Raw genomic sequence first — 27,968 nt, forward strand, 5'->3', positions numbered from 1 at the left:
CAAAAATAAAATAAATATGCGAGAGTTTCTATTCTAAAATAAATATAAACGCAAATTCTCGTGTTGGGATTCCCATTTGCTATTTTGTTCCTACAGTCGTGTCGTGTGTATATAAACACTGCAACTCAAACTTTTACCGCGAGCTCCACTTTTCTCGCTCTGTGCGCGCATTTTTTCGATTCTCATCACTCCGATTCAAGGTCTCTCTCTCTCGATCCTGATCTACATTGTGCTGCAATACTATACGATGCGTTTATTGCTATATATTTTTAGGTTATGGTCGAACTAATTGTGTGATATCGCTCATTGAAGATTGTAGCCGATTTAGGATCGTTCGCCAAAAATCGATCTCAAATTCCTATGTAAATCTTCGAGAATCACGCTTAAGTGTATACAGTGCGAGAATCATGAAAATGTGTGTCTCAGGGGATGAAATTGATCTGCCGCTGCTTGGATTCATATTTGCTAAGATGTTTGATAGCGTGAATTTGTTGAATGATGATTTGAATCGTATATGTTTTTCTTTTAATCAATTAGATTATAGCTGATTTTGGTTCGATCGCTAAAAATCCATCTCAAATTCTATTAAGTACATACAGTGCGGGAATCATCAAAATGTTTGTCTTAGGGGTTAAAATTTATCTGCTATTTGGATTTATATTTGCTGAGATGTTTGATAATATGTGAATTTTTTGGATGATAATTTGAATGTGTGTGTTTTCGTTTAAATGTGTAACTCTTTCATGTTATTTTAACTGAAGTTGATGTGTATATATTTTGGAAACAGACGTAGGAACTCTATTATCAATGCGGATTCTGATGTTCCAATCATTTTGTGTTCTGCTCTGAGTTAAATTTAACAGATTAGGATATTAAATTATAAAATTACAATTTCCGGAAGAACCAGGATAAAAGAAGGAGAATTAAGAAACCATAGGTGAAAATATGAGTGGGAAGAGAGGATGAGATAAGTAGGGAATTGGCTGTATGCAAACTGTTTGCAGCCTGCTGATATCAAAATCCATGTCAGGAGTGGCAAGGATGGTAAATAGTAGAAGTGGATGGCTATCATCCGTAGACTATGCCTATGACTCAATGATTGAAACTTCACTATGGACCTTGTCCTGAAGGATCATAACTTGAGGAGCTTGACACTTCATTTTATGATTGCTAATTGTTGGGGCAGCTATTCTGAGTCTGTTTGGTTCCATGAAAGTAGAACAGCTCAGAATTCAGCTACAGTTTTTATCATCAAACAACTTATGTGCAGCTGCGCTTCTATCGTTATACTCAATGACCTTAAGAAATTTCTGACTTAAGAGGTTTTAACCCTTCAAGGGGTATATAATACTCGTCTAGTTAGAAACACTAGCTTCTATACGATATCATAAGTCTTTGATGTTCTATGATTCATTTCTTCCTGACTTTAAAAAGACCAGAATACTCTTAATCTACATCATATTAAGGTGCAGTAGATATCTGTTACTCTTTTCAATAATTATTTATTCCCCTGTTTTATTTAATTTTCAAACTGAATAGCCATTTCTTGTAGAACACAGACGTTAATAGCTGTGAACTAAGATGGCTGACCCTCAGAAGAAGAAGAATGTGAAGGAGAAAGATCCTATGAAAGGTATTGAATCTGTTTTCATGATCATGTCTTTTGAACGTATGAAATGTCTTGTAGATTGATATTTGCTAAGTTGGATTGTAGTTTCATTTGTTAATTTAATTTTATCACATAAAAAAGAATAACATCACCTAACATGTGTTTCAAGTGAGGTATTATAGGGTTGGATGGCAGTAGAAAGGACATATAGCCACCAATATTGGCCTATGGCCGACTTTAGTGAGAAAAATAGTAGTCAGGCTGAAGATAGAGGAACTGGAATCCTACTTGTTCCTTTTTTGTTCCTGGAAGATAACTTAATCATAATGATTAATACTGAATATGGGGAAACCTATATTTCTGCTTCTACCAATGGTTTTACTGCCACAAATGCATTTTTTAATATATTAATCCCTGATATTAAATCTCCCATCATTGTTTGGTATGCTTGGTGCAGATCTGGATATTGGAGATGATATCTTTTCTTGGAAATCAATTTCAATGGGAGAGGGGGATGGGCTGGATTTCGACTTCACCCCAGTTTCTAAGGGCAATAAAGAAACATTTAAATTTGACAAAGAGTAATTTGATTTTTAAGTTATTCAGCTTTTTTTAACCTGAGTTGTGGCTTAGTCATTTTTATGGTTACTGGTCTGTTTAGCATGTACCTGGGCGTTCATGCGTATCTCCTGGAACAATCTATTGATCTTGTACCCGTTCTCAACTTGAGTTACACGTTTACTCGATTTCTTCTGACTTTCTGCTCTTAGTAAAGGTTTCATTGATGGACAGATGTAATATTATAGCAGCGTATAAAGTTCCAAGCCTTAGCCAGGGCTAACGGAATTGCTGCGACATTCCAGGGATATGGATTTTAATTTGGATGCTGATTTCGGAAAGATGGCGTCGTTCGATTTGGATATGTCAGATCTGGATATCTCACCACAAGAAAAAAAAGAAGCAAAATCAAAGGAGAAGCCTCAAGAATCATCCAGTGGAAAGAATAAAGAAAAAACTGATCATTTCACTTTTGGAATTGATTTTGATGATGGGTGAGTGTGCTGATACTCATTTTAAGTTCATTTGTTGCATGGTTCCATTGCCTACTTCACTTAATTTGACTGTACATATTTTTCCAAATCTAGGTTCGACGATTTTGGTTTTGACTCAGTCCCAAGAAAAGAAGGTACAAAAGTTCAGAGTGACAAAAACAACAAAGAAAGTTCCCCAGATTTCGGATTTGACTCTACCCCAAGAAAAGAAGGTACTAAAGTTCAGAGTGACAAAAACAACAAAGAAAGTTCCCCAGATTTCGGATTTGACTCTATCCCAAGAAACGAAGGTGCTAAAGTTCAGAGTGACAAACACAACAAAGAAAGTTCCCCAAATTTCGGTTTTGACTCAATCCCAAGAAAAGAAGGTTCAAAAGTTCAGAGTGACAAGAACAACAAAGAACGTACCCCAGATGGAAGTGGCTGTCAAGATAAGGAGATATCTACTTACAAAAATGAAACTGGAAGTAAGAGTACTTCAAAAGGTGGCATGCAAAAGCCATCTTTTGACCTGGTTCTTGAACCCACAAGGAAAATTTACCCTCCAAAGTTGGGAATGGATGACGGTGTTACTCAAGAACATTTAGCTGGAGCTGATGAAGTGAAAGGTCCTCTGGAGACAACAATATCCAGGGAAATACCTGATGTCAGTCCATCTGAAAGGTTGGTTCTCCTAGAACAAGCTGATCTTCAAGCTTGTACTGAAAATGATGTAATGCTGGACTTGTCATCCGGTCCTCTATCTAAGAATGAGCCAAGTGGATGTAATTCATCAGCTCTGGAGAAAAAGGTAGATTCTGTGGACGCAAGTAAGAGTGGCTCTCACGAAGAACAAGATGCTAACACTGCATTGGTGGCTGATTCAACATTTGATTGCAAACATGCAACATCTAGAAACTCACAGCACCACCAAGCAGATGCAATCTCAGAGAACATTGCTGAGACAAGTGGACATGATTCATCAGTGGCAGAGAGCAAGCTCAGCTGTATGGATACAAATGCTAGCAGCTTAAATGGAGAACAAGATGCTAACATAACATCAGTTGTTGGTTCATCCTGTGATTACAAACATACATCCAAAGCCTCACAGCACGATCAGGCTGAGGTGTTCTCAGACAACATCAATGGCGAAAGGACTCAAGATGGGATCCAAAATCTCGTGGAAGACGATGGAGGAAGAGCTGAACTAGGCCAAACTAATCCACAAGTTGAAATTCCATGTACAACTGGTGTTTTATCAGGGATTCCCTGTGACAGTGATGCACAATCTAGCAAGGAGAATCAGGAATTTTCTTGTAAAATGCTCAAGCCTTCATTAACCAGGTGAGGTTGCATGTGCTCTTTTTCCGTTCCATTTTCTTAAACTAAAGTACCAGTGACACCATTATTTTTTGTGAAAATAATTTTAATCCACTCACGATATTGAACTATTCGGTATTTAACCGATGGCTTTTTATTTGTGATTGCTATGATGAGGCAGTCAGACAGCTAATCCATTGCAAAAGCCAATTCAAAACATAAAAGAGCCTCTCATGAAACGCCCACAACCTTCAGTTCAGTTAAAGAAACCTGAATGTTCCATCCCAAAGGCGTCAATCCAGGAAACTTTGTCGTCATTAAGTAGTAAACAGATGAGCTCTGCTCTACCAAGTCTAGTTCAAGCAAGGTGTGTATATTAATATTTCCGTAACTTGTTGATTTGTTCACTCTCTCATATGGCTTGGACAAAACAGGAGTGGTGATGCGACTCAAAGTGAGAAAAAATTATCATTGCAATGTTCTAAAACACTACTGAGGGGGATTATTCCACAAATTCAGAGCCAGAAAAGCTGCAGTCCTCTAAAGATTCATGGGTGAGGCTCAACTGATTGTTCGGATTGTTCGGATAAGTCAAATTAATATTGATATTTTCGTTAACCAACAGATCATGATAGTACTTTGAAACTAAGACTAGTAAGAAATTCTCTTTTGTTAGTCTGACAATTATGTCATTGTTAAACATTTGGCTTAGAGGCCCCCGTTGCCGATGAAAGATTGATCCTAAGATATCATCAAAAGGGTTTAGACACTCTCTTAAGTGGTTTTTTAGGCCTTTCTGTGGATGGTCTACACCTCTAAGCAAGCCTATTGCCGTTATATTCAGTATCATATCATAGTACTTTCATCTATTACACAAAAAATGGTGAATGATATTGTACAAGTCTAAGAAATTTTGACTTTATTTTGTCAACTTTTTACTGTTCAGTATGGAAACCAATCATAAACCAGCAGAAAGCAGTGAAAATCCAAAATTATTAGCATCTATAAACACTCCTGTGCAAGTGGATAAAACTTCTGCTATCGAAGGTGGTAGGAAGCTCCCTGATACACCTGCACTGAAACTCTCGAGGTGAAATCATCTTTGATCTTCAGGAGTCTAGCTATGGTTTAAATTGAGATTATATATTATCTACTGTCAACTTCTCTATCCAATCTTGAACTGGCAGATTAAGCATTGATTCGACAAAGCCACCAATTTTGACAAAGAGCAGGCCAGTTGAAAGCAGTAGTCAGAAAAGTGTTTCAGTTAGCAAATCGCCACTTGGTACTGCTAATATTCGGGACAAGTGTAAGCCAATGACTTCTACCCTATCTGTGAAGCGGACACTAGAGGTACGTTTATGATCGTTGTGTACTACCTTGTTCATCCAATGAATTTTGTCAGTGAAAATAATGTTATCTATGCATCATCATTCAGCTTGAGATATATAACTGACCACATAATGCATCTCTAAATGGACTTACATTCTTGTACAGGACGACACTGCAGATACTAGTTCCCTCCATCCAGCTAAACGTCTTTCGCCACAAGTAGCTAGGAGCAGGTACCCTATAAATCCATGTTTTATGATAGTATGTAGAGTTGCAACCTTCTAGGTTATAATATGCTCATGCCTGATGATCTGTGAAACGTGCAGGAGTTTCGTGGAAACATCAGAAAAGGTTCTGGACAAAAAGGTAATTTAGTGAGTTTAATGGAATAAGAATTAACTGCTACAAGGTAAAAGATTTGATGGCTCATATTTTCCAATTACTAGTCACCCATACCCATCAATCGCATGAAAGATGATCGCATCAAAAGCCCGACCAGCAACTGCCAAGTCGTTCCACTTACCATCTCCCATGGCTTCAAGACTAAAGGATTAGAGATAACATCCTCGAAAAGAGATGATAGCAATATTAAACTGGCCAATGCTTACAGCAAGGAACTTGATGACGTAAGAATACTTGTCCGTTTCTTATTATTCCAGTTTTGAAGAAGCTGGAGTTGATTCACTTTTCCTTCACAAGTCAGCCGATTCTAGGAAATATAATAATGTTGCGGTGGTGGTGGTGGTGGTAATTTTTTCCTTGCAGCTTTGCGATCTCCTCAGCAAGAAAAATGATGAAGCCAAAGAACTACTGGCTCGATCAGTATTGAACAGCAATAAGCTGATGATGCTCAACGCTCCCCTGTTGGAGGAGAAGATATCCTTTACTTCTATACATCTTTTTTCGTAATTCGTGCGAGTACAGTAGTGTTGGCCTTTACTAGTGATAACATCCGCGCAACGCAGAATTCTTTTGCCAGGTTAACACTCAGCAGCAACAAAGGATGAAATCATCAACTTGGGATATGAAGGTAGCATTTTCCCCCTCGGTCTCGATCTCGTCTCCGGTCACTTGATTTCTATTTTACTTATCTTGAACTTGAACTACGTTTATCAGGTAACAGCATTATCAATGACTGTGGAGAAACTGAATCTGCTCTTACAGTTCAACGGCTTCGCACACATGAGCGTGGTCTCATCTCATCGTTTGCAGTGGTAATTCAATAATGCACCTTCTCTTTCAAGTATCGAAAAATACTTGTTTCATAAGATCAATAGTGACGCCCGGTTAAATAAAAATAATCATATAGTCTTATATATTGTGGACATTTTACTTTGAAATAACAACTCTTCAAAGAAACATAATTGAAATAAATTAATATCGCAACTTTGAAAAATTAATTCGATAATATGATACATAGAAGAATGAAAGGACTAAAAAGCCACATTATTTATTTGGGACGTATTTTGAAAATCAATAAATTAGAACACGACAATATTTAAATAACATTCTTCAGAAAAACATGGTAATTGAAGTAGTAGTAAAATTTATTGCAACTTTGATCGATTGAAAAATAAAAGGTGTAAAAAATATCCGACCTACCGGATTCGAACCAGTGACCTAAGGATAGCCATGAACACACTACAGTCCTCCGCTCTACCAACTGAGCTAAGGTCGGATGTGATGAGTTTTGTATCAATTATTTATATAATGTTGAAATTGAGGCCCAACTAAACATGTGTCTTGCACTTGAAGCCCGATAGTGGGATTGGGCTGAGCAGAACCTATTGAATTTTCCTAAGGATTAGAATTACCGGTTTTGGGTTGCAAGCAAATGAACATCGTCGTTTAAGACATTAAGTATGCGTTGAAGTCCATGTCATATTTAGATTCAATTTAGTTCTTGGTGGCTTTCAAGTCATCTTTTGGATCGATGTGAAAGCAAATGGTTGTACATTGAGCGAAAAAAATCTTAGATGAAATTTTAAAAAGAAAAACGACATTCTCACTCCAAAAAGAATGAACTACGAGGGTCGACTATCCATCAAATTTATATAGTACTCCCTCCATTCTATTACATGTGTGACATTTTTTTGGGGCATAGGTTTTTAGGAGTAAAATAAATTAGAGAGATAAAGTGTTACTTTTTGCCATAAAGAAAAATGTCTCACTTATAGTGAGATGACCTAAAATGGAATACGTCTCACTTACAATGAGACAAAGTGAGTAATAAAATATTGTTATGGAATATGTGAGTGTCTTTGTGAGAGACTTGAGTACTATAATAATTTATGGGTAGAGTGAAATAATGTGGTGTGAACCACCGATTCTGGGTATTGTTTGATGATATAGTACTGTTAAAATAAATTGTGCGTTTTGTAGAGAGATATTGTCATTGTAAATTAAATGAGATTTAAAATATTTTACCTTTTGTGTTACAACCAATAGTAGGATCTACTACTATTAGACAATGTTAAAGTGGGTGTGTTTCTGTTATAATAATAAGATCGAGAAATATACAACTATACATACACTAGTAGTCTAATTCAACATAGATTATGTTGCATTATCGTCGAACAAATATGCATTGAATCAATAATTATTTTTTTTCATATAATATCGAGCATTCTTTAATTGACTACGACAAAGCGTATATCCAAGTTCGAATTGCTTCCAATACATATGCAAATTGGAATACATAAGTTTTGTAATTCAACAACACTTTCTATGAACCTAAATTTCAATATTCCAAAATTGAGAATTCGAATTACATCTGATGTAATACTATTATACGTTCATACTCATACTACGAAAACAATATCCTAAGTATTAGATTTAGACCTATATTTATGTGAAATTTTCAATACCAAGATTTGGAGTTGCATTATATAGTTATTTGCCAATTTATAAACGTGACAATTAAAGGAAAAAGGGAACTGTCAATGGCAAGAAAATAATTTTCCCACGAATTAAAAATATTATCTTGCAAGTTGTCCATTCTCCACGTCAGCTAAGAGAGAGAAAGAAGAGAGAGACGGAAAGGGACAAGAATTGATTAGAGATGCCACCAAACAACGAAAACGATATTTTGCATATTCTTGAGCCCACGTTTTTCTCTGCCTATATATATCCCCTCTTCCCATTGAAGGAGCTTTCTTTTTTTCTCCCTCTCGCTTTGGCAACACAGTAAAGGTACAAACTTTCTTTCTCTCTCTATATTTTCTTTTATTTTTTTTATGATTTATTTTTATGTCTTTTTGTTTTTTTTGGTTTCTTGTTTTCTTATTGAGCTTTACATGTTTTCTCTATTGCTCCCTCGCTTTTATAAATATGCAAATTTGGGGCTGTATTTGTTGAGAGATTGGATCTTTGAGTCTTTAGTCGTTGTTGGTGTGAAAAAGATTGTAACTTTTGGAAATATTACTGGGATTTTATATTTCAGATCAGATATCTTGACATCAGTTCCATTATTACTCGTAATTTGATGTGATTTAGTTCCCTTTTTGTTGAATGCAATCTTTGAATGTATGGGGGATTTGTGAGATTGAGATAGTTAGGGGCTCTTGGGGGATTTGAATTATGGGGGTAGGTAAAAAAGATTTAATTTTTTCTGCATTCAGAAGAAAATTTGCCTCAAGAATTTGGTGGGTCGTAGGGCATTTAGTGTTCGGAGAGTGTGTGGCGATGACGAATGGTTTCATGGGTTATCGTATACGCTATGAGAAAGAAAAGGATATGAAAAAGTACTATTTAAGTCTTTGAATCTTGAATCTAATTGTGAGCAACTGGATATGCCTTCAAAATATGTACCTGTTTCCATCACTCCATAGCATGTGATGAGGTGAGATTCGGGGAACAGCTCATTCTGTTATTACTCGTCGTGAAGTATGATTATAAGATGCTTCTGTTTAGTTCCCATTTCATCAGGTAAAAAACCAAAATGATTGAATTTGTATATGACTTGACTTTCTATAGATCTTTGTTAGAAAGCAAGTTTTGGAGATTTTTGGAGTTGTTATTCGACTTTTCTGCCTATCAATACTTGGGCATACGCGGGAGCAGATCACTATTTCGACTAAAGGTAGACTGTCCCTTGTTTCTTGAGTCAAATGTAATGTTCCTCAGCCATGGGCAGAGGGGAAATGTTTTATTTAGTTTCATTGTGCTGCCTAATAGTGTTGTCGAGACTAGAACGTTTTGCTGCCTGCATACATTTTATGTTATTTTAGAGTTGAATTGCTTCCTTTATTATGGTTGCTATGTTATTTCTCTCATGAAACGATTAAAACAGAAAGAACCGTTCTTCTCCCTCTGGTCTCAAGGTTGCTTATTTAGATCAGTTAGAAATCGAATAAACTTTCGTATCCCTGTTATCTTGTTTATTGAGAGAAATCCACCTTATGCAGCTCCAGTGTTTCTTCAATCCAGTTGTTGTACTCGGCACAACATTGAAGAAGCAGTTCAACATCCCTACTTTCGAAACTTACTAAAGGCGAATGTTTATTCGTTCAAGGTATGATGGAAGTAAACGGTAAAGCTTCCCACAAGAATGAAAAGAAGCCTTTGGAGAACTCTGCTCCTGCCAGTGTACCTAAAAGGCTGCCAGAGAATAATTCGAGCACTTCTATATTTGTCAATCATGGTAAGTTTTGCTCGTTTTTGCCAGCGATAGACTTAAAACATTTTATTTTAATTGTCCCCTGAATGTCGAAGAGGCGAATCAAGAAATATAAATGCTTTGTTCTGATGTTTCTAATTATCCTATGCAGCTGCAATTGCATGGGATGAGAGCAGAAGAAAATGGGTCGGAAATGCTCCTCAGAGGTCCGAGGACAGATCCATGAAGGATCCAATTATAAGGTAGTCAGATAACCTCCTTTGATCAATAAATGGAAATCACAAATTCAATAGCTATCAATAAAATGTGCATTAGCATGTCTACATAAAGTTTATGGCATGCAGTTTATGGTTTTAGGTTCTCAAAATCGAGAAGCTTCGTGTTGTAGTTCTTTTATTCTATGTGATGAATGCTTCTTGACATGCTCTTGCAGCTGGACCACAACCTACGAAGATCTGCTCTTGACTCAAGAGCCATTCTCCGAGCCAATCCCTTTACCTGTAAGTTACCCCGTCTTTGGATTCTATGCTCCATGATGTTACAGTACATGTAGTTACGATCTGCAACGTGCAGCGAATTGCGTGTTTGGATCTCGTTTCTATTAGAACAACACGCATCGTTTAACTTATCTGTCGGGCCTTGCAGGAGATGGTCGACTTTTTGGTTGATATCTGGCATGACGAGGGGCTCTTTGATTAGAACAACTCCTTACTGAAAATAGTTCAGGCATCTATAAGACTATAACCTTCCCTCTCTCCATTATCTCAGATTCGAATTTCAAAGCAATAATCGACTCCCAAGCCTCCTCGGAATGGTGATGTCCCGGCAACTGTAAACCTTGTTCCTTTGTTGTACCATACATTAGGTTATTCTCGATCCTACATGTATTCTAGTTCTGTACTCGTTTTAGCTCGTGTTCTTCGATTCTACAAGTGATAGCATATTGGAGACGGACACGTCTAGTTATATAGGTAGTGCCTGGCTCGCCCCATGAGGAACTCGACCGTGTGTATCTTATCCAGCCTCATTGGTCTAGTTTATATCGTAGAGTTTGCAAAGTCGAGTTCTTGATAGCTGCGCTGAAAGGCTCAATGTATAAAGAACTCGACTGGCTAAATCGGAACGTGACTGGGACCGTTTCCGGTTCCGGTCTATGTAGTAGGGTTGTTGTAAATCAAAATCGAACCTTCTTCTATTGGGAAATATTTGGATATTCAACATTTAGTAATGCCTCATTTCTAATAATATTGCTTGTAGAATTTAAATGCTTATTATGGCATCATAGTTTTTTTTTTGTGTTTATACACAAGGTTCGGATTTAAATATTTATGTTGAATGTGTGTAACTTGTTTATTTCGTTATTGTATTTAGAAAAGAAGCAAATTATAACTTCTTAAAAAACTTAAACCTTCATTTGTCAATTTTTTAAAATAAACATCTATAGATTTGTGTTAAAATTATACTCTTAAAGTAACACTATACCATCATTTCTAGTCAATCATTTATACACAACGAATAATCAACTGCACCGTGGCAACGATAAAAAAATGTCCAAAGGTAAATTTTGAGGGAGTAATTCCTTTTTTTTTCAAGAATTAATTAATCAAAACAGAGAATTAAAACAACTCAGCGACTTTAACACTTTATTGCAAAATAAAAAAATGCGACTTCAGCTTGAAAACTTCATATAATCGTTGGATAAAATAATAATTACCCGCAAAAAAAGAACAAGGAAAAATGTCTCGGAAGAGAAATCAGAGCGACGAAGAAGAAGACGACACTTTCTTCCACCGCTACTCCTCCGCCGCGGCGCCGCCATCCGCCGCCGCATCCAGATCCTCGCGCGGCGGCGGAAACAGCGGAGGCCTAGCTCCGTCCAAATCGACGGTCTACGTGAGCAACATCGACTACAACCTCACGAATTCCGATCTCCACACGATCTTCTCCACCTTCGGCAAGCTCGCCAAGGTCACGGTGCTCAAGGACCGCGCCACTCGCCAGAGCAGGGGCGTGGCGTTCGTCCTCTTCGTCCGGCGCGAGGACGCGGCGCGCGCGGCCAAGGAGATGGACGGGAAGATCCTCAACGGCCGAACCCTAGGCGCCTCGATCGCCGCCGACAACGGCCGCGCCGCGGAGTTCATTAAGAAGAAGGTGTACAGGGACAAGAGCCGGTGCTACGAGTGCGGCGAGGAGGGGCATTTGTCGTATGAGTGCCCCCGGAATTTCCTCGGGCCGAGGGAGCGGCCGCCGCCGCCGAAGAAGGGGCGGCGATTGGGCGGGGAGGGGAGGGGGAGGGATTTGGAAGGGGAGGAGGAGGTGGAGGAGGAGGAAGGGGAGCTGGAGATGGAGAATTGGGCGTCGGTGGTGGATGGAGGAGGGGCGGCGGAGGAGAATCGGCTGGAGGCGGAGGAGGGGAAGGGAGGAGGGAGGAAGGAGAGGAGAGAGAAGAAGAAGAAGAAGAAGAAGAAGGGTTACTTTAGTGACGAGAGTGATGATGAGGATTGAGATTTGGGGAAATTTCTCTGCTGATTTTGGGAATTAGGGATTTATTGAGATTTGGGGATTTTCTCTGCTGATTTTGGGAATTAGGGATTTGGAGGGATTTTCAGCTCTTCAAGACTTGATTTTTTTTTTCTTCTTGAAACACATGATATGAATGTATGATGTTTATTAGAATTTTCATAATTTTCTTAGAACTAATTCATAATTTTCAGGTTGATTCAATCTTGTGAAATCACGGAATAACAAGTTAATTTTGAGCAACTGGACATCACCGAACGAAATAGCCCGACTCATTTACAACCCTATCTAACGTGACAGTCGTCTTGTTTTGACGCTACAACATTTCTGCAAATGCAAGTGCAGTAAACTATACAAAACTGAAAACTGATTTTAAATTCTACCACCACATTCTCTGGTAAAAAAGATTGATTTCAAACAAGCATGGATAGACTCGTCGTGGTGATTGGATTGATAGTGGCATCTTCATATCATCATTCGTGAGCAGCGTCTTTAGGTCTTCCAGCCGAGTGCTCTCAAACTAGCTGCGTTTAGTTCTTGATGCTTGCCCAGTCTGTTCACGATGTCACAGTAATATATGTAAATTGATCATTAAAAACGATTCAGTGAAACTCGTTGTGACATAGAGATCAGCAGCAAGTTTTGAAATGGAAAAGCTTACCCGAGATCTGTTGGAAGCCTGAAAGCGCCTATACGCACACGCTTCAGGGAATGCATCTGAAACGAGTACAGAGAAAAGACGAAAGCCGTTAACAAAACTAATTTATTTGCTAGTGAGTGTGGCTGATATTTAGAATGCTACTTTGTAAACTGAAGAGGAAAAGGTCAGATGCATGTGATTTAGGACCTTTGGGCTAAATGTTAACTTCAAAAGGTCAGTTTTGATGAAGATCAGAAACATTTTGTCAGGATCAAAAGAAACATGATGATGATATTTCGAGTTTTCAAGAGATACTAGTCTTGCCTTTATCGTTGATTAAGGTATAGCTAGAAATATCAGTCAATGAATCAATTAAATATAAGTGTACAGTACCTGAAGTCCAGCATTTTTTACAAGTTCTCTCACTTCGTGATTTCTTCCTTCGTGAACCTGACCCATTAAGGAAACAATGAGGTGTTACATTCATCTTGATTCGATGTGAACCCGACAGTCATACATTAATGCAAATATCCCTATTCGGAATTCAGATAACATGAGGCAACTTTACTACTTTCAAGCTCGACCAATTTCAAGCAGGTGTCCAGTTGTGATCAAAGAAGCTGCTAATATCAGATGACCACAAAGGCAACACAGATCAAATTCTATTATTCTCCATTAGTACATTTTACGATATTGCTACAACCTAATACATGCATTTTTTAGTAAGTATTAGTTTTCTTAATTTTTAAGAGATCCTAAGTTGGGCAGTATTTCAGGCAAAGAAAGTGGATGAAGGCATAAGTTACAGCAGTACCACAATGCGAAGCCGAGCTCTCGGAATATCTGGTTGTCGTGGTAGCAACTCCACCAGATCAGGGATACAATGGACACCTTCTACAACTGTCCCCTCACTAATGGCAATCAATTGCCGCTTACTGACCGCACCACTAATAGTTGCAATGTATCTGTCACCCATAAAATTTGATGCATTTGTTTGATAATGTTATAGCCACTTTACTAATTAATGCTAAAGCCAAAACGCAAAAGGCTTCAAAGAAAACTTTTTTCAACATTAAAGAGTTGCAGCAAAAAGGAGGGAAGCAAGCCCTTACTCCTTGGATAAATTGGACGAAGGATGTGAAATCTGATTGGCAAACTCACCTAAAAAGCACAAAGAGCTAATTACATGGAAATTCTGATTCATCAAGACAAATATATCAACTTGCACATTTCAGAACAAAGCATAAAACAGATCTATACCATCATTTGTCACTATAATTAACCCAGTTGTGTTAACATCAAGGCGGCCAACCGTGAAGAGTCTTGGCTTTGGTGTTCCAGGGTTCCTTTTAGTCTGAGAAAATACATCAGAGATCTTAATTCAGCGACTAGGATCTTAAGCAAAAAGTAATTGCACACTGAGATAAATTATGTGGAAAAAGCAACTTGAGTAGCCCTCTTACCCAAGTCTTCATAAAATCATCAAACAGAGAGAGTGCAGACTTCGTCTCTTTCTCTCCCGCTGAGCATATATATCTGCACCAATTGAACTTTTGTATCAACTCCCGTTCTGTTAAAATATTGGGCCGAGATTTAAGTGCCAAGATAATCAGAGATAGAGTTGATTAACAAACCCTTTTGGCTTGTTCAGGGCAAAATAGACCTTAGGAGGAAGCTTCTTCGCCAGACGGCCTCCATTAACGTAAATAATATCTTTAGCAGGATCTACTCTGGTCTGCCCCCATCATCAAAGAACCAAGAAACACAAAATGAGAAAAAGTTGAGAACAATATAACTAATTACAGTAATCTTAACTATCCATTTCTTGATTTTACTGGCAGATGACAAAGTCTCACAAATTCACAATATATGATAAATACCATTACATAGATATGACTCCTAAAACGACTGTAACGCCAACCTGAGGTGTGTTGCAAACGGAACCGTTAACAGTCACCTTCCCTTGAAAAATCAGCTCCTCGCTACTTCTCCTAGATGCCACTGTCAATCAAATTCAAGCCACAAAATAGCACATGATACCAATCAATTAGATTTGCAGCTTTCCATTTGTGTGTTATCTCTAACAGATCAATCAACTAAGTAGGTTGAAAATGTATGATTATAAAACCAAATCCTGCTAATCAAACACTAGCGCCTCTTCAGCTCTTCAATCAAACAATCACTATGTATTCAATCCCCTACTAATTTCATCAAATTACATACAGAATTTAGGCATTTACCTCCGGCAGCCGCCAGCACTTTCGCGAGCCGCTGCGGAGGCTCCCGGAAACGCTCATTGTAAAATCTCCGCGCCGCCTTAGAGTACTTCGGCTCAGCTGTGGGAACCCCAGGCTTATCCTTACCGCCACTACCTCTATCCTCTTTCTTCTTCTTTCTCTGCGTGCTTTCATTGACGACGGCTCTGAGAAAACGCTCCGACGATGTCGTCTTGAGCGTGACGTCGCCGCTCTCGTCGTTGACAGTCCACGGGATGAATTGCTCGGAGTCCTCACGTGGCGCGGGTTTATGCGCTTTCGGTTTAGGTTTGGGCGCGGCGAATTTGGCGCCTAATTCGGTGGTGGCGGAGGAGAGAGATGAGGTAATCGCTCTCCGGAGGTGGCAGCGGGGGAGGAACACGGAGGTTCTAGAGAGATTCAGCGTTGAGAAAGCGGCGGCTGCCGCTGCTATCGCCGCCATTTCGCGGTGGTTAATGGCGGATTGAATTCAGTCAAAACTCAGTGAGAGGTTTTGTTGATAAAATTCTGTATTTATTTATACATTTCCGTTTGTAACAAAATTATGGAAATGAATTGGAAATAACAATCGTAATTTTGAAAAAGTATTGAAGATTTAATTTTTTTCCAATTTTTTTAAATTAAACAATTATCCTAATTATACTTCTCTTTGCCACCATTTTTTCGGATCTTTGTTTCCCAAATCGACACACGCAGCTCTCTCTCTCTCTCTATCTCTCACCTGCATACGTAGTTTTCTCTCTCATGTCGTGATTCCTAGATTTGAATTTTGTCTTCTCAATTCTCAGCTAATCTCAATTGAGGTACTCATTTTTTCCACTTTCTGTTTTAATTACAGCAAAAATGGAAGAAATTTGCCGCAACTGTGATGATTGTTCAATGAAAAATGCTCAATTTCACGCTATTGATGCGAATTTTGTTTGATATTGTATTGCGTTTGCCGATTTCCAGGTGTGGCATTTGTGTGGGAGCTGGTTAGGTTAGAATTATGCAGGAAAAGTTGAAATTGAGAATGAGGAATGTAGAATAGGGAGAAAAAGGGTTTGATTTGGGGAGAAATTAGTAGTTGATTAGTGTTTTAGCGACTGGTTTTGTGATCTTGTATCCGTGATGAAAAACAAAAACAAGATGTTTAACAAAATAATGAAAAGGGGGAAAAAGGCCTCCAAGGAATCGGCTGAGGCACCGGTTCCTGCACCGGCAGCTCCGCCGTCTGCGGTGACGGTCAATCACGCATCACGGACGAGTGTGACGCCGAAGCCGACGGCTGGTCCAGTCGTCCCACCGAGGCCTACAACGGTGGAGGTCTTGCCGAATTTGAAGGACACCCCGATTAATGAGAAACACGGGGTATTCATCAGGAAGGTCCACGTGTGCTGTTTCTTCTTCGATTTTGTGGATACGATGAAGTCTGCGCGGGAGAAGGAGATCAAGAGGCAGACGCTCGCGGAGCTTATTGACATTGTGCAGACGGGGTCGTGTAAAATGAATGAGATAATGCAAGATGAGATGGTAAAGATGATAGCTTTGAATATATTCCGGTGCTTGCCACCTGCAGCGCACGAGATTACTGGCGGACCAGGTGGAGATCCGGAGGAGGAAGACATGTATATGGACCCGTCCTGGCCTCATTTGCAACTAGTTTATGAGTTGCTTCTGAGATATGTGGTGTCGTCTGATACAGATGCTAGGATTGCAAAGAGATACCTCAATCACTCATTTGTGTTAAGGTTGCTTGATCTGTTTGATTGTGAGGATATACGAGAGAGGGAGTATTTGAAGACTATTCTTCATCGGATGTACGGGAGGTTCATGGTTCATCGTCCCTATATAAGGAGTGCGATGAACAATATCTTGTACCGTTTTATATTTGAGACGGAGAGGTATGGTGGGGTTAACGAGTTATTGGAGATTATTTCGAGTATCATCTATGGGTTTTCAGTGCCAATGAAAGAAGAACATAAGTTGTTTCTTATACGAGCACTTATTCCGTTACACAAACCTAAATGTGTTGCTTCCTACCATCAGCAGTTGTCCTACTGTATGACGCTATTCGTTGAGAAAGATTACAGGTTGGCTGACATCGTTATTCGGGGGTTGCTGAAGTGTTGGCCTATCTCAAACTGTGGCAAAGAGGTTCTGTTTCTTGGGGAGTTAGAAGAGATTTTGGAGTTCACCCAATCTTTAGAGTTCAAGCGTTGTATGGTTCCTTTGTTTAAACAAATCGGACGAAGCATCAGAAGCCCGCATTTCCAGGTTTCGTAACACCCATTACTTTGTACATTCGATAATATATAATGTGATTATGTTATTTCTGTGTGTACGAGTGTCTGTGAAGCCTGGGATAAGACATGGACCGGGTCACTGAGCTTCATACTCGCACACACATACACAAAATACGCGTTCTGATTATGTGAAGCTTACGATTTCTTCACATATGCTAAGACGTGTTCTATGAAGTATTCTTTCGTGTTCTTGGTTATCACACTTCCCACCATATTGTGCGGTTGTATGAACGTGGATATTAATGCGGTGGAATCGACTTCGTAAAAATCTTATGCATCAATTAATTGGTGACAATATCTTTAATTGTATGAAGAGAAGAGCAACTCAATTAGTGACAAATTTTGTGGATTTCTTTCAGGGTCTGTTTGGTCACGGAATTAAAATTGCATTGGAAGAAATTGAAATAGAATTCAATTCCAATTTCTTTGTTATGGAATTGAATTTGAAAATTTGTGCGCACACACTTTGCACACATAAAAGTGTGTGTGTGTTTGTTTGTGCAATGTGTGTGCAGTATGTGTATGTGTGTGTGTGTTTGTGCAATGTGTGTGCAGTATGTGTGTGTGTGTTTGTGCAATGTGTGTGCAGTATGTGCGTGTGTGTGTGTGTTTGTCTGTGTGTGCAGTATGTGTGCATGTTTGTGCAGCGTGATGTGTGTTTGTATGTGCAGTGCGTGTATGTGTGTGTGCGCGCTATGAGATTCCAATTATCTACTTTGATATGGAATTGGAAGATTCGGAATTGTAATTCAATTCTAAAAGTGGATTTGGGATGGAAAACTCAATTCCGTGTACTAAACAGAGCCTCATAAAAGTGTCCACACATTAATGATATTCTGATGAACCCTCATTTTTGTTGAATACTTTCATGGATGTCTTAGACATTTTGCTTATTTAACCTTTAAGATGTAACTAAACTCTTGGAAACTGGTGATGTGCAAATTTAATAATTTTGTATTTAAAGAAATTCTTGTTGCTGGTTGATTGTCTAGATTGTCCCGTTTCTATGGTGCGCAGGTGGCTGAACGAGCTCTTTTTTGGTGGAACAACGAACACATAGTTGCCTTGATAGCAGAGAATCGACATGTTATTTTACCAATCATTTTCGACCCACTGGAGAAGAATATACAATATCACTGGAACCAGGCAATCAATGGCTTGAGCAGCAATGTTCGAAGGATGTTCGTGGAGATGGACTGTGAGCTATATGAACGGTGCCAGAGACAGTACGAGGAGAAGGAGATAATGGCAGAGAAGTTGGAAGAGAGACGCATCACGACTTGGAAAAGACTGGAAGAGGTAGCTGATGAGGCCGCTTAAGGAGACGACAAAGGCTCTCATTTAGTGATCTTTAGGTGGGCTTTTAAAATATACTTTCAAGAACAAGAACATTGATTGATGGCTTCTGGATTTGGCAAGACCAGATGCTCGGGAGATGTAGAATTTCAGCGACTTCCTTTGGCTGGTTGCTTGCTACCACGAGAGCTGGAAGGAAAAGAAAAAGATCCGAAGAAAGGAGGTACGGTACGACACATCATTTTTTTTCATTTTTAAAACATTTTTGTTTCTTTATCCAAATAATGGCCAACTATTTGAACAGAAAAAATCAAGGATCAGGCTGTTGTTTAGTCTTTTCAAGAGCTTTGTAGATAATCATTCATCCACTCTTTGACAATTTGATTATAGAAATATACTAAAAGATTTGGATCCATTTAAATTTTGAATCTCTGATGATATACACTTGTTTGTTGATCATTCATAATTTGATCTTCAGCTTAGTTTGTCTATTTTACATTTGAACTATTCTTCTTTTTCTGTGTGAAAGTGATTGCTGCTTCTTGCGGCTCACTTGAGCATATTGCCCAAGTGAGTTTGCAAGGATCGAATGCGTTACAACCCGATGTCGGGTTGTAGTCGAGTGAGTGGCATGAGACGAGCCATTTTCATGTCGATGATTCTAGCTGTTTGACCGTATAGTGGTCGTGTATGGTTTTCGAGACGTGGTAAAATTATGATATGTTATGTATTGATGAAGTGAAATACGAGAACGAAAATCTTTTCGATTTAAGATAGATTTATTAGAACATTGGATTCCCAAAGTGTGAATGTGTTTCATGAAATAGAAACAGTAGATAACCAATTTAAATCAGCATTAATCACAAAGTTGGATATGTATTGGGAATTTGTAACAAATTACATCTAATCTGTTGATGCTATTGAAAATCTGAGAATGTTAGTACATTTAAAAAATACTAAGTACTCCTACTAACGGATCAAACTTTTCTTGATTAGAAGACTTTTCAATTTTTCCTATACAATAGAGAGAAAGTGATGTGTGACTGTGAATTTGTGAGTTGTGACCCACATTAATTATGTTCTTTAAATTTGCATAAATTCCAATGCCAATATATACACATATAGTATCTCATCTCCTAATAACCAAAAAATGAACAAAGAAAAATAATTTAAAAGATTCTATTATTATTTCCACCCATTTCTTTAAAATTACAATTAACCTTTCCTCATCACAACATTACTTTCATTTGAAATCTAAAACTTCTTCATAAATTTCCTCTTTTCTTTGCTCATTCCTATACCAATTCCCAAATTTCTTTCATTTTTTTTCTATATCTATAATGAGAGTGATGATAGTGAACCATCACAATTGATGATAGTATACAAAATTAAAATAATTAAAAGAGACAATAAGATAGTGGTGGGTGGCCGGGATAATTGAGTTGGTGGCGCGCCGCTCCCAAATATCATACTATAGTTGTCACCATCGCCGTAGCCATAGCCACCGCCGTCGGGCCCGCCACCGCCGTTACTGGTTGCGCCGGTAGCCCTCCCCCCTCCCCCATATGATATGCTATAGCCATTGTCCCTATTATAAATCCAACAAATTTAATTAATGTAACATTAGTCTATTTTCAATAATGCATGTCATTTACACAAATGAGAGCCATTCAATATTTTATGGTATCTAGTAGATTGTCGGTTATTTATGTTGAAAAATTGAATGCATGATTTAATAAATGAAACATATTGATTACGAAGAGTTTTTGGTATACTAGTACATCATACTTATATAAATCCAATTTTTTAATTTGTTCATTTATTCAGAAAAATTGGATAAATCGATCTTAATTTGTAATAGTATTTAATTTTAAGGCATTAGAATCAACTTGAATAATAAGATGTACTAATAAGATTGATGCCCAAATAAATGATGCTCACATAAAATATGTAGCACAATATCTCTACTTACTACTATTACCCACAAAAAATACATTATAAATCACTATCCATCCACTCAATATACTCCATCAACTATTATAGCACAACATTAGTCACACTAATTTCCCAAAAAGTGCAATTATATCAATTAATGGGGCCACCTAGTAAATTGAAGGCTCACATGCATAAATTGGAAGCTACAAAATTAGGAATTGAAATAAAGAGAGAAAATTGAAAGAGAAAAGGACCTCCCACAAGTGGGATCCACATAATTGGAAACAGAATGTGTGACATAGTTCATTTGACAAATTTTTCCCTCACATCATCAATCGAACATTTTGAATTTATTATGTAGACTTTTTTTGTCATGGAAAAAATTCAAGAACGACTCTAGATGCTAGATTCGATGCATATATGTTTATTAGTGATGTATTTATATGTGTGTAAAAAATGACAAACTAAATAATTATACAATGTCAAATATAACGTCTTACACGTTGTTTTAGAATTATAAAAGTAAAATTTGTGATCACTTTTGCATTTATATATGTGGTTAATGTGGATATTAGCTTCAATGTCGATTGTCATAACTCTTGTATATCCACATGTATTAAATAGAAAGCTCTATGTTTAGTAGTTAAGCAATTCAAGACTGAAGTGAACCTACCTAGGATAAGCTCGACTCTTATCTGGACCTAACACTTCAATTCCTTCATTATACATTGCAAATACGTTATGTGCATACCGACACTATTAAATTCTCTTGTTACACGTTGCCAACACGTTATGTGTATAATGATAATGCCACAAATCGAACATTTTCTAGTATTAGGAAATCAAACACGAGATACAAAATCATAGACCAAACAAAAGTGTTGTAGTATGTTTTTTAAGAATGGATCTAGGTTTTCCCTAGAAAGTGAATCCAAATGACCAAAAGAGAAGGATAAACTGGCCATTGTACATGGGACACCTATATTTTCGAGTGCCAAAATTTATACACTGCGAAGCTGTGGAGAGTCAAGGGAGATAAGATGCCGAAACACAACTTAGTTGGCAAGCTATTTCGCCGTAAAAATGAAGAATCATTACTGATTCTCTTTTAACAAGAAAAAGAGTTGAGGAAAATGGAGAGAGGGGCAAAATGGTCATTCTCGCTCCAGGAATAGTTATTGATGACCAAAGCAAATATCTACGAAACAAACGGTAGGAGAAGTGGGCCCAAGAAAAGAGCCAAGTAGTGGGCCAGGCCCACATACCCAAAAAGTCTAACTAAAAGGAGCCCACCATTGGCTGGAAAGCATGAAGAAGGGTACAAAGGTAAATAACTATCTTTCATAAAAAATTGGCCAAACAGAGACATGGGATGGCCTACATTATCTAAAACGAGAGAGAGAAGGGATTGAAGAGAAAGATAGGCAAAATGACGATTGATGCTACACTTGATGAACTAACAAGTTTTGAAATTACATTCGAATAGAACTATGTGTGACAAATAATAGATAATATACACGTCGGATCTATCAAAATTCAAAAGTATAGTGCCTAATATTCAGAAGATAGAAAGTACTACTATTACTTATAAAAAAAGAAAAATGCAAAAGGAAAAGAAGAGTTTACCCTCATTGCGGATATACCAAACACATTCCCTAAAGTTTGAAGAAAGACTAGTTTGATAAAATTTGCTAAAAGAAGAAAAGCCCTAAAAGACAACTTGGAAACCCTAAGGACCTTTGGTCACGTAGATTCCCGAGGGGCGTCGTCACATGACATCCTTTTATAAGCATCTGATTCCAATAGCTCCTTTTTCGTAAATGCTTTTTAGAGGAGGTGTTATTAGGAGAATCGTGGGTTAGTTTTCGTGGAGAGGGTGATGGTTTGGAGTGAGCGGCTAGGTGAAATGTAATGAACCTCGAAGCCATATTTGGTTGAACAAAACGTAACGACTATTGAGTGTTTCTATGTGTAATTGTGTGAACGAAGGGCGAATATGTCAATTTGCGTGAGGGGATCCTTGATGTAGCATTCATAAGAGTGAAAATGTGGCTATAAAGGCACACAAGCACCCCAAAAGCCGCCTAACTAAAACAAAAAAGTGCCCCCACCTTATGGCGTGAAAAGACGAAAATACCCTTGGCGCGCTACGACTTAGGTTAAACTCGAACGCAAAAGTAAAAAACCATCACTAGCATGACCCCATTTTGTCACAAAAATCATATTATGGATGAATTATCATGAGCTAAAAAATGGTAGAGAGAGTGAGTGTACCTTTGGCCACCAATAACACCGGCGTTCATGGTGAGTTGGTCGATGAGCCCGGCTGACTTCGCCTCAACGCTCGTCGCCTTAGCATACTGCATGCTGAGCCCCGCACCGGATGGCACGAAGAACGCGCCGTTCACCAGAAGGTCCCCATCCGTCCTCCAGTTCCACCCGGCCCACTCGTCCTCGTCCGTGTCCACGCGCTTTGTTACCTATAGATCCAACCGATTTCTCAAATTCAGCAAAACTTTTTGCTCATTTCAGTGATTAGTATTACATGGTGATGGTGACACTTGCTACAGTCTTTTCATAAAGAAATGGTCCTTAAATATAATCCCAACAAATCTCATATATTGCAAGTTGAGGAAAAAAGCATATAGAATCAAAGCATATATATATGTCACACTTTAGTGAATAGCTCACTCAACAAATCAATATTCTCCCTAAAAAGAAGGCTACATTTAATTAGATAACTCAAATCAAACTCTAATCTTTTTGAAAAAATTATCTCAATTTCCATGTGAGCACAAACAAGTCAAAAAGTTTCATCATATAACTTGCATCATACATTTTCATTTTCAATTTTGATAATTTCCCCTTCAAATCATGTGAAATTGATTGTGATCGATAGTTGTTACTTGTTACCTCCTTAGCATTGGGATCGGCCGGTGCCATATACCGGTTCCCCTGGCTGTTGATGGTGGGACTAGCACTCCCTCCGATCGCGTACATTTGCCACTCTGTGAAATCATTGTTCACGACATGAATGTAGCCCCTCCTGCACCTCGGCATCCTCTGCACGAGCTTCTCCCCAAAGTGATTAAACGCGATAGTAACCTATGTACATCACAACGTCGTTAATTAATCAGAGCAACGACGAAAAACAGAACGAACGTGCCTAGACAACGCGGATAAATAAATACCTGCATCCCCGAGTCAGCCAAGTGGTTGTCGTTGTGGCCGAGCAGCATAACCTCGTCGTGGTGGGAGAAGTAGCTATTCGAGATGGTGATTGCGGTCGATCCCATGATGGCATCGATTAGCCCATCCGTGCAATGTGACAACGCGCAATGGTCGATCCATATGTTTCTAGACGAGAAGATGGATATCCCGTCCCCGTCCGATCTCCCCCTCCACCCTGCGTGGGAGGGGCTCGACCTTACAACTGTGTTCCCCGAGGGAACACAGTTGTAAATGTGCACGTTGTGTATGATCACATTGCTCACGGACTGAAGGGTGATGCACCCGGAGCCCGTGATGTGGACGTTCGCGCCGCGGCCGTCCACGGTCTTGTAGCTGTTGAAGATGAGCTCGTGCTTGAGCTTGATCACCATGTTCGACTGGAAGACGATCCACAAGGGCTCGTCTTGGATGACCGCGTGGCGGAGGGTGCCCGGGACAGGGTTGGCCGCGTCCCGGTCAGAGGAGTCCGTTACTACATAGTAACGGCCTCCTTTCCCGCCCAGAGCGGCCCGGCCGAAGCCAATTGCGCAATCGGCCAGGCGCTGGCGGTTGGAGCCCCAATTCGGGTCGCAGCGCCAGCAGTCGTCGATGGGGTTTCCGGTGAGGCATTGGGCAATGCCGGTGGGGATTGGGGCGGAGAGGAGCTGATGCCTTCTTGAAAATGAGGCATTAACACTCCTACCAAATTGGGGGAAAATTTTACAACTTTGAATGATAAATTTTGTTATATTTCAATAAATGGGAAAAAATAGCGAAATCAAATTAGACCCACATGAGATATTTAATGTCAGAAAACACACACACACACACAACACACACAGTGAAAAACAGGGGAAGTAAGTACACATGATAGATAAAGGGGCAATGTCAGAAATCCAAAATTAGGGCCAAATTCAAGATATGGATACAAGTGGAATGATAAGAATCAAATTTACAGAACAAATTTAACAACTTCATGAACAATGTTAACAAAAAATGAGCAACACAAAAACACACATACACACACAAAAACAGAGACATGAATGCTAAAAAATTCTAATCAAAATCAAGAAAGAGCCCAGTTCATAAAAGCTCAAGAAGATCAAAGCCCAGATAAAAAGTTTCAATTTTGAGCAGAACCCATGTGGAGGAATCTGTGCTCAATGCCTTTCCGTCAATGTATTTATCTAACTATCTATGTGTGTGTGTGTTTTTGTTACCTTTGAACATGCTGGACAACAGCTTCAGGGTCAGGGTGTTGGTGGGGGAGAGAGAGATTTTGGGATGAGGTGAATGAGAAGAGAGAGAGGAAGAAGATGCAAACCAAGAGAATGGAGAATTGAGGAAGCATTCTTTGTCAGAAATTAAAGAATGGGGAGAGGGGGAGAGGAAGAGTATATGTTGTGTTAATGGTGGAAGAGAGACACTCAAGGAAGGAAGAGATTTCTTGCTTCCTTAGATGGGGATTTTGGGAAATTGTGATCATCATTTATATATAATGATGTGGGGTGTTTTTTCATTCTTTTTTTTGAATTAGTGTAGTGGAAATTGTAGAGGGTTTTGAAATGAAAAATAGTTGTTGCTTTCTTGGTGGTGGTTTTTGGAGGTTGTATTATCCTTTTATTCTCTTTTATAGGAAAAAGAATGGATTTTGCATTGGGTTGAAGAAAGTATTTGGGCAGTTTTGGCCTTCAAGAAATTGGTACTTTGACTCTTTAGACCTTCAAAAGGATGAGAAATTGAGAATCTATTTGGTGCTTATATTCTCTTTCAGTATTTGAATACTTTAGTTTGGTTTTTACATTATTGATGGAGTGTTTTCTTTAACGCATGGCTTTGTCTTGCATATATTGATAATTGGATTTAATAATAATGAGTTTGGGATCTTCACCAAAAGAGTTTAATTGTAGTTTGTTTGGAGCATAAGAAAGAAATCTTCTTAATTGTAGTTTGTTTGGAGCATAAGAAAGAAAAGATGAAAAAGAAATAAAGAATAAAAAAATGAAATGCAAATTAAAGATTATTAGTAAGTATTTATCTTTTTCTTTTGCATGCAGAATCAGCCACGTCACATATCATGATGTGTGAGATATTAATTTTATTTAGTATTTTGGCTGTCTTCAAATTATCGTTTCAATTTGGATATAGCTAAGTAAGATGATGTCACGTCGTATATATATTGACAAAATATAAATTAGTATACAAAATTAATATACATACAGTGACAAATTTAAATGGGAGACAGAGATGCTAACACCAACTTGATATATTTCTTTAATCTCTATATATTATAATTATAATAATTATAGTAAGAATAAATAATAATATAGTCATTATTATAATATAGTATAATATGCTGACGTACAATTTTCGTTGAATTTTAATTTGGCTTCTTCTTTTGATTCTTTGAACTGCATTAACAGCATTTTAACAAAAAAGAATTAAAGCTGATCATGAAATATTGCTGACTGTTCATAGATAGAAAAGTCAAATTAGGATGATGTTTTTATTATCAAATTAATAATAATATCAATTAAAAACTTGTCCAAAGTGAGCAATTTATTAATTGTTCCCTAGTAAATGATCTTTATGCGACTAAAATTCTTTCAACATAAACAACTAATTTTTTTACCGAAATGGCCATACCTAATTATACATGTTTTAATTTGTGATTAAGCAAGCATGACTAAGCTTCACTGATTATGTGACAAAATCATGAATACTTTATACTCCTACGAATTTGATGTTTTGTTATTGAGTGATGACCTTATTTAATTACAAGCTACAAAAGACAAGAGAGAAGCATTACTTAAATATTTTTTTAAATATAGAATAAAACGTCACTTAAATTGTTAAAATATGTGCTTGTTGAAGAGTGTATATATGTATAAAGTACATTACACTAAAGTTTTATATCTTTAAAATAAATTTTAAACAAAGCATTGATGTATTGCGTCTTAAATATTGTTTTTCGTTTATGTACAGTGCTTTTTATTATATACAAACAGTTTGTTAAGATCTTAAAAAATTAAATAAATAATTGAAGCTGCAAGGGAAAAAAGTTAATTGGCTTGCATGGTGCTCAAATGAATGATTATTAGGTAGAATTAGAAACATGCATTATTCCTGAATAAAAAGTCATAAACCAATTAGTTCTCCTAATAAAGCACAAAAATGATTTGGTTCAAGAAATCAACTATAGATATAATGTTGCTATGCAAGTGGGACCAAAAATCTTAAATCCCTAACATCTTGCAATTTTATAATTAGATGCAAAATATATTTTGGAATCCTATTTTTTAGAGTTAGTCAAGATAATAACATTTCAAATATTGGGGGCTAATATTCCATCTTGTTGGCATGAAAGTTACAGATATTAATGTGAAAGAAAATACATTTCCAGTCACCATTACTGAAAAATAAGTATAATCAACTCAAATTATATGGAGTAATATTTTATTCTCACAGTATGTATTTTTAGTTTGTTCATATTCATATATAATTTAACACGAAATGAAATACGATTTTATCCAAAATCTCAATTTATTAAAGTTCTATATCTCTCTTTTTTTGTTAACCGGTTAAGATCTAAAAAGTTTCAGAAAAAAAGTGATTGAAAAAGGAATTTATATAAGGACTTTACAGTTATGGAGATTCATGTTACCATGCATGGGAATTTTAGCATTTTGGCAAACATTTAGGCATATGTTATCACATGCATGTTCAAAAAGCTACTTGTATTTACTTGATTTATCGTTGTTATTTTCATTGTAGCCATTTAATTTCCAATAAATACAGTAGTATTTTCATGTTATAATTTTATACTCCTATACAAGAAATTAAATTAATTAATCACTATTCTATAATGTCAAATAATTAAATTTAAAACCGTATGTGTAATAGTACAAAGTATAAGT

The 27,968-nt window shown here is 37.7% G+C and overlaps 6 protein-coding genes and 1 non-coding gene across 14 annotated transcripts; 4 read left to right on the forward strand and 3 right to left on the reverse strand.

Moving 5' to 3' along the window:
- The first annotated feature begins 83 nt into the window (after positions 1 to 83).
- Positions 84 to 6,619, forward strand: LOC125202357 (uncharacterized). 2 transcript variants are annotated; one of them, XM_048100741.2, is made up of 15 exons: positions 84 to 200; positions 1,553 to 1,633; positions 2,067 to 2,190; positions 2,473 to 2,661; positions 2,755 to 3,984; positions 4,142 to 4,327; positions 4,395 to 4,514; positions 4,907 to 5,050; positions 5,148 to 5,313; positions 5,458 to 5,525; positions 5,619 to 5,658; positions 5,739 to 5,918; positions 6,058 to 6,168; positions 6,243 to 6,322; positions 6,409 to 6,619. In XM_048100741.2, exons 2-14 carry the CDS (start codon positions 1,582 to 1,584, stop codon positions 6,297 to 6,299), a joined length of 2,667 nt encoding a protein of 888 aa, XP_047956698.2. In that variant the 5' UTR covers positions 84 to 200; positions 1,553 to 1,581; the 3' UTR covers positions 6,300 to 6,322; positions 6,409 to 6,619. The 2 variants fall into 2 exon arrangements, with proteins under 2 accessions (XP_047956698.2, XP_088920408.1); XM_089064282.1 differs by having other exon boundaries at positions 98 to 200; positions 1,560 to 1,633.
- A 265-nt stretch (positions 6,620 to 6,884) lies between these two features.
- Positions 6,885 to 6,970, reverse strand: TRNAY-GUA (transfer RNA tyrosine (anticodon GUA)). Its single transcript is given in 2 exon segments — positions 6,885 to 6,920; positions 6,934 to 6,970. It is a non-coding gene; the product is annotated as a tRNA-Tyr (tRNA).
- A 1,442-nt stretch (positions 6,971 to 8,412) lies between these two features.
- LOC125200879 (uncharacterized) lies at positions 8,413 to 11,134 on the forward strand. 5 transcript variants are annotated; one of them, XM_048098695.2, is made up of 6 exons: positions 8,413 to 8,484; positions 9,268 to 9,373; positions 9,806 to 9,934; positions 10,062 to 10,152; positions 10,344 to 10,410; positions 10,556 to 11,134. In XM_048098695.2, the coding sequence occupies exons 3-6, from the start codon at positions 9,808 to 9,810 to the stop codon at positions 10,607 to 10,609; spliced, it is 339 nt and encodes a 112-aa protein (XP_047954652.1). In that variant the 5' UTR covers positions 8,413 to 8,484; positions 9,268 to 9,373; positions 9,806 to 9,807; the 3' UTR covers positions 10,610 to 11,134. The 5 variants fall into 5 exon arrangements, with proteins under 5 accessions (XP_047954652.1, XP_088919967.1, XP_088919969.1 ...); XM_089063841.1 differs by having other exon boundaries at positions 8,418 to 8,484; positions 9,699 to 9,934; XM_089063843.1 differs by lacking the exon at positions 8,413 to 8,484 and adding an exon at positions 8,508 to 9,133.
- A 426-nt stretch (positions 11,135 to 11,560) lies between these two features.
- On the forward strand, positions 11,561 to 12,634 carry U11/U12-31K (RNA recognition motif and CCHC-type zinc finger domains containing protein). Its single transcript, XM_048108934.2, has one exon. The coding sequence runs from the start codon at positions 11,648 to 11,650 to the stop codon at positions 12,413 to 12,415; it is 768 nt and encodes a 255-aa protein (XP_047964891.1). The 5' UTR covers positions 11,561 to 11,647; the 3' UTR covers positions 12,416 to 12,634.
- A 46-nt stretch (positions 12,635 to 12,680) lies between these two features.
- On the reverse strand, positions 12,681 to 15,767 carry SVR1 (pseudouridine synthase family protein). Its single transcript, XM_048108922.2, has 10 exons — positions 15,311 to 15,767; positions 14,992 to 15,071; positions 14,705 to 14,805; positions 14,534 to 14,606; positions 14,331 to 14,424; positions 14,183 to 14,231; positions 13,885 to 14,035; positions 13,464 to 13,520; positions 13,092 to 13,147; positions 12,681 to 12,983 (listed from the first exon to the last, which is right to left on the reverse strand). The coding sequence occupies exons 1-10, from the start codon at positions 15,765 to 15,767 to the stop codon at positions 12,923 to 12,925; spliced, it is 1,179 nt and encodes a 392-aa protein (XP_047964879.1). The 3' UTR covers positions 12,681 to 12,922.
- On the forward strand, positions 15,691 to 19,327 carry LOC125209304 (serine/threonine protein phosphatase 2A 57 kDa regulatory subunit B' alpha isoform-like). 3 transcript variants are annotated; one of them, XM_048108913.2, is made up of 4 exons: positions 15,976 to 16,128; positions 16,277 to 17,581; positions 18,628 to 18,965; positions 19,035 to 19,327. In XM_048108913.2, the coding sequence occupies exons 2-3, from the start codon at positions 16,436 to 16,438 to the stop codon at positions 18,928 to 18,930; spliced, it is 1,449 nt and encodes a 482-aa protein (XP_047964870.1). In that variant the 5' UTR covers positions 15,976 to 16,128; positions 16,277 to 16,435; the 3' UTR covers positions 18,931 to 18,965; positions 19,035 to 19,327. The 3 variants fall into 3 exon arrangements, with proteins under 3 accessions (XP_088919825.1, XP_047964870.1, XP_047964862.1); XM_089063699.1 differs by lacking the exon at positions 15,976 to 16,128 and adding an exon at positions 15,691 to 15,815 and having other exon boundaries at positions 18,628 to 19,327; XM_048108905.2 differs by having other exon boundaries at positions 18,628 to 19,327.
- A 744-nt stretch (positions 19,328 to 20,071) lies between these two features.
- On the reverse strand, positions 20,072 to 25,653 carry LOC125200849 (Pectin lyase-like superfamily protein). Its single transcript, XM_048098648.2, has 5 exons — positions 25,272 to 25,653; positions 24,033 to 24,750; positions 23,755 to 23,946; positions 23,116 to 23,321; positions 20,072 to 20,494 (listed from the first exon to the last, which is right to left on the reverse strand). Exons 1-5 carry the CDS (start codon positions 25,400 to 25,402, stop codon positions 20,242 to 20,244), a joined length of 1,500 nt encoding a protein of 499 aa, XP_047954605.1. The 5' UTR covers positions 25,403 to 25,653; the 3' UTR covers positions 20,072 to 20,241.
- Between the last annotated feature and the right edge of the window lie 2,315 nt (positions 25,654 to 27,968).

The sequence above is a fragment of the Salvia hispanica genome, chromosome 2 (assembly GCF_029641045.1).
Source record: "Salvia hispanica isolate PSC_SH4W2 chromosome 2, Shi_PSC_v1, whole genome shotgun sequence".
Classification (NCBI taxonomy): Eukaryota; Viridiplantae; Streptophyta; class Magnoliopsida; order Lamiales; family Lamiaceae; genus Salvia; species Salvia hispanica.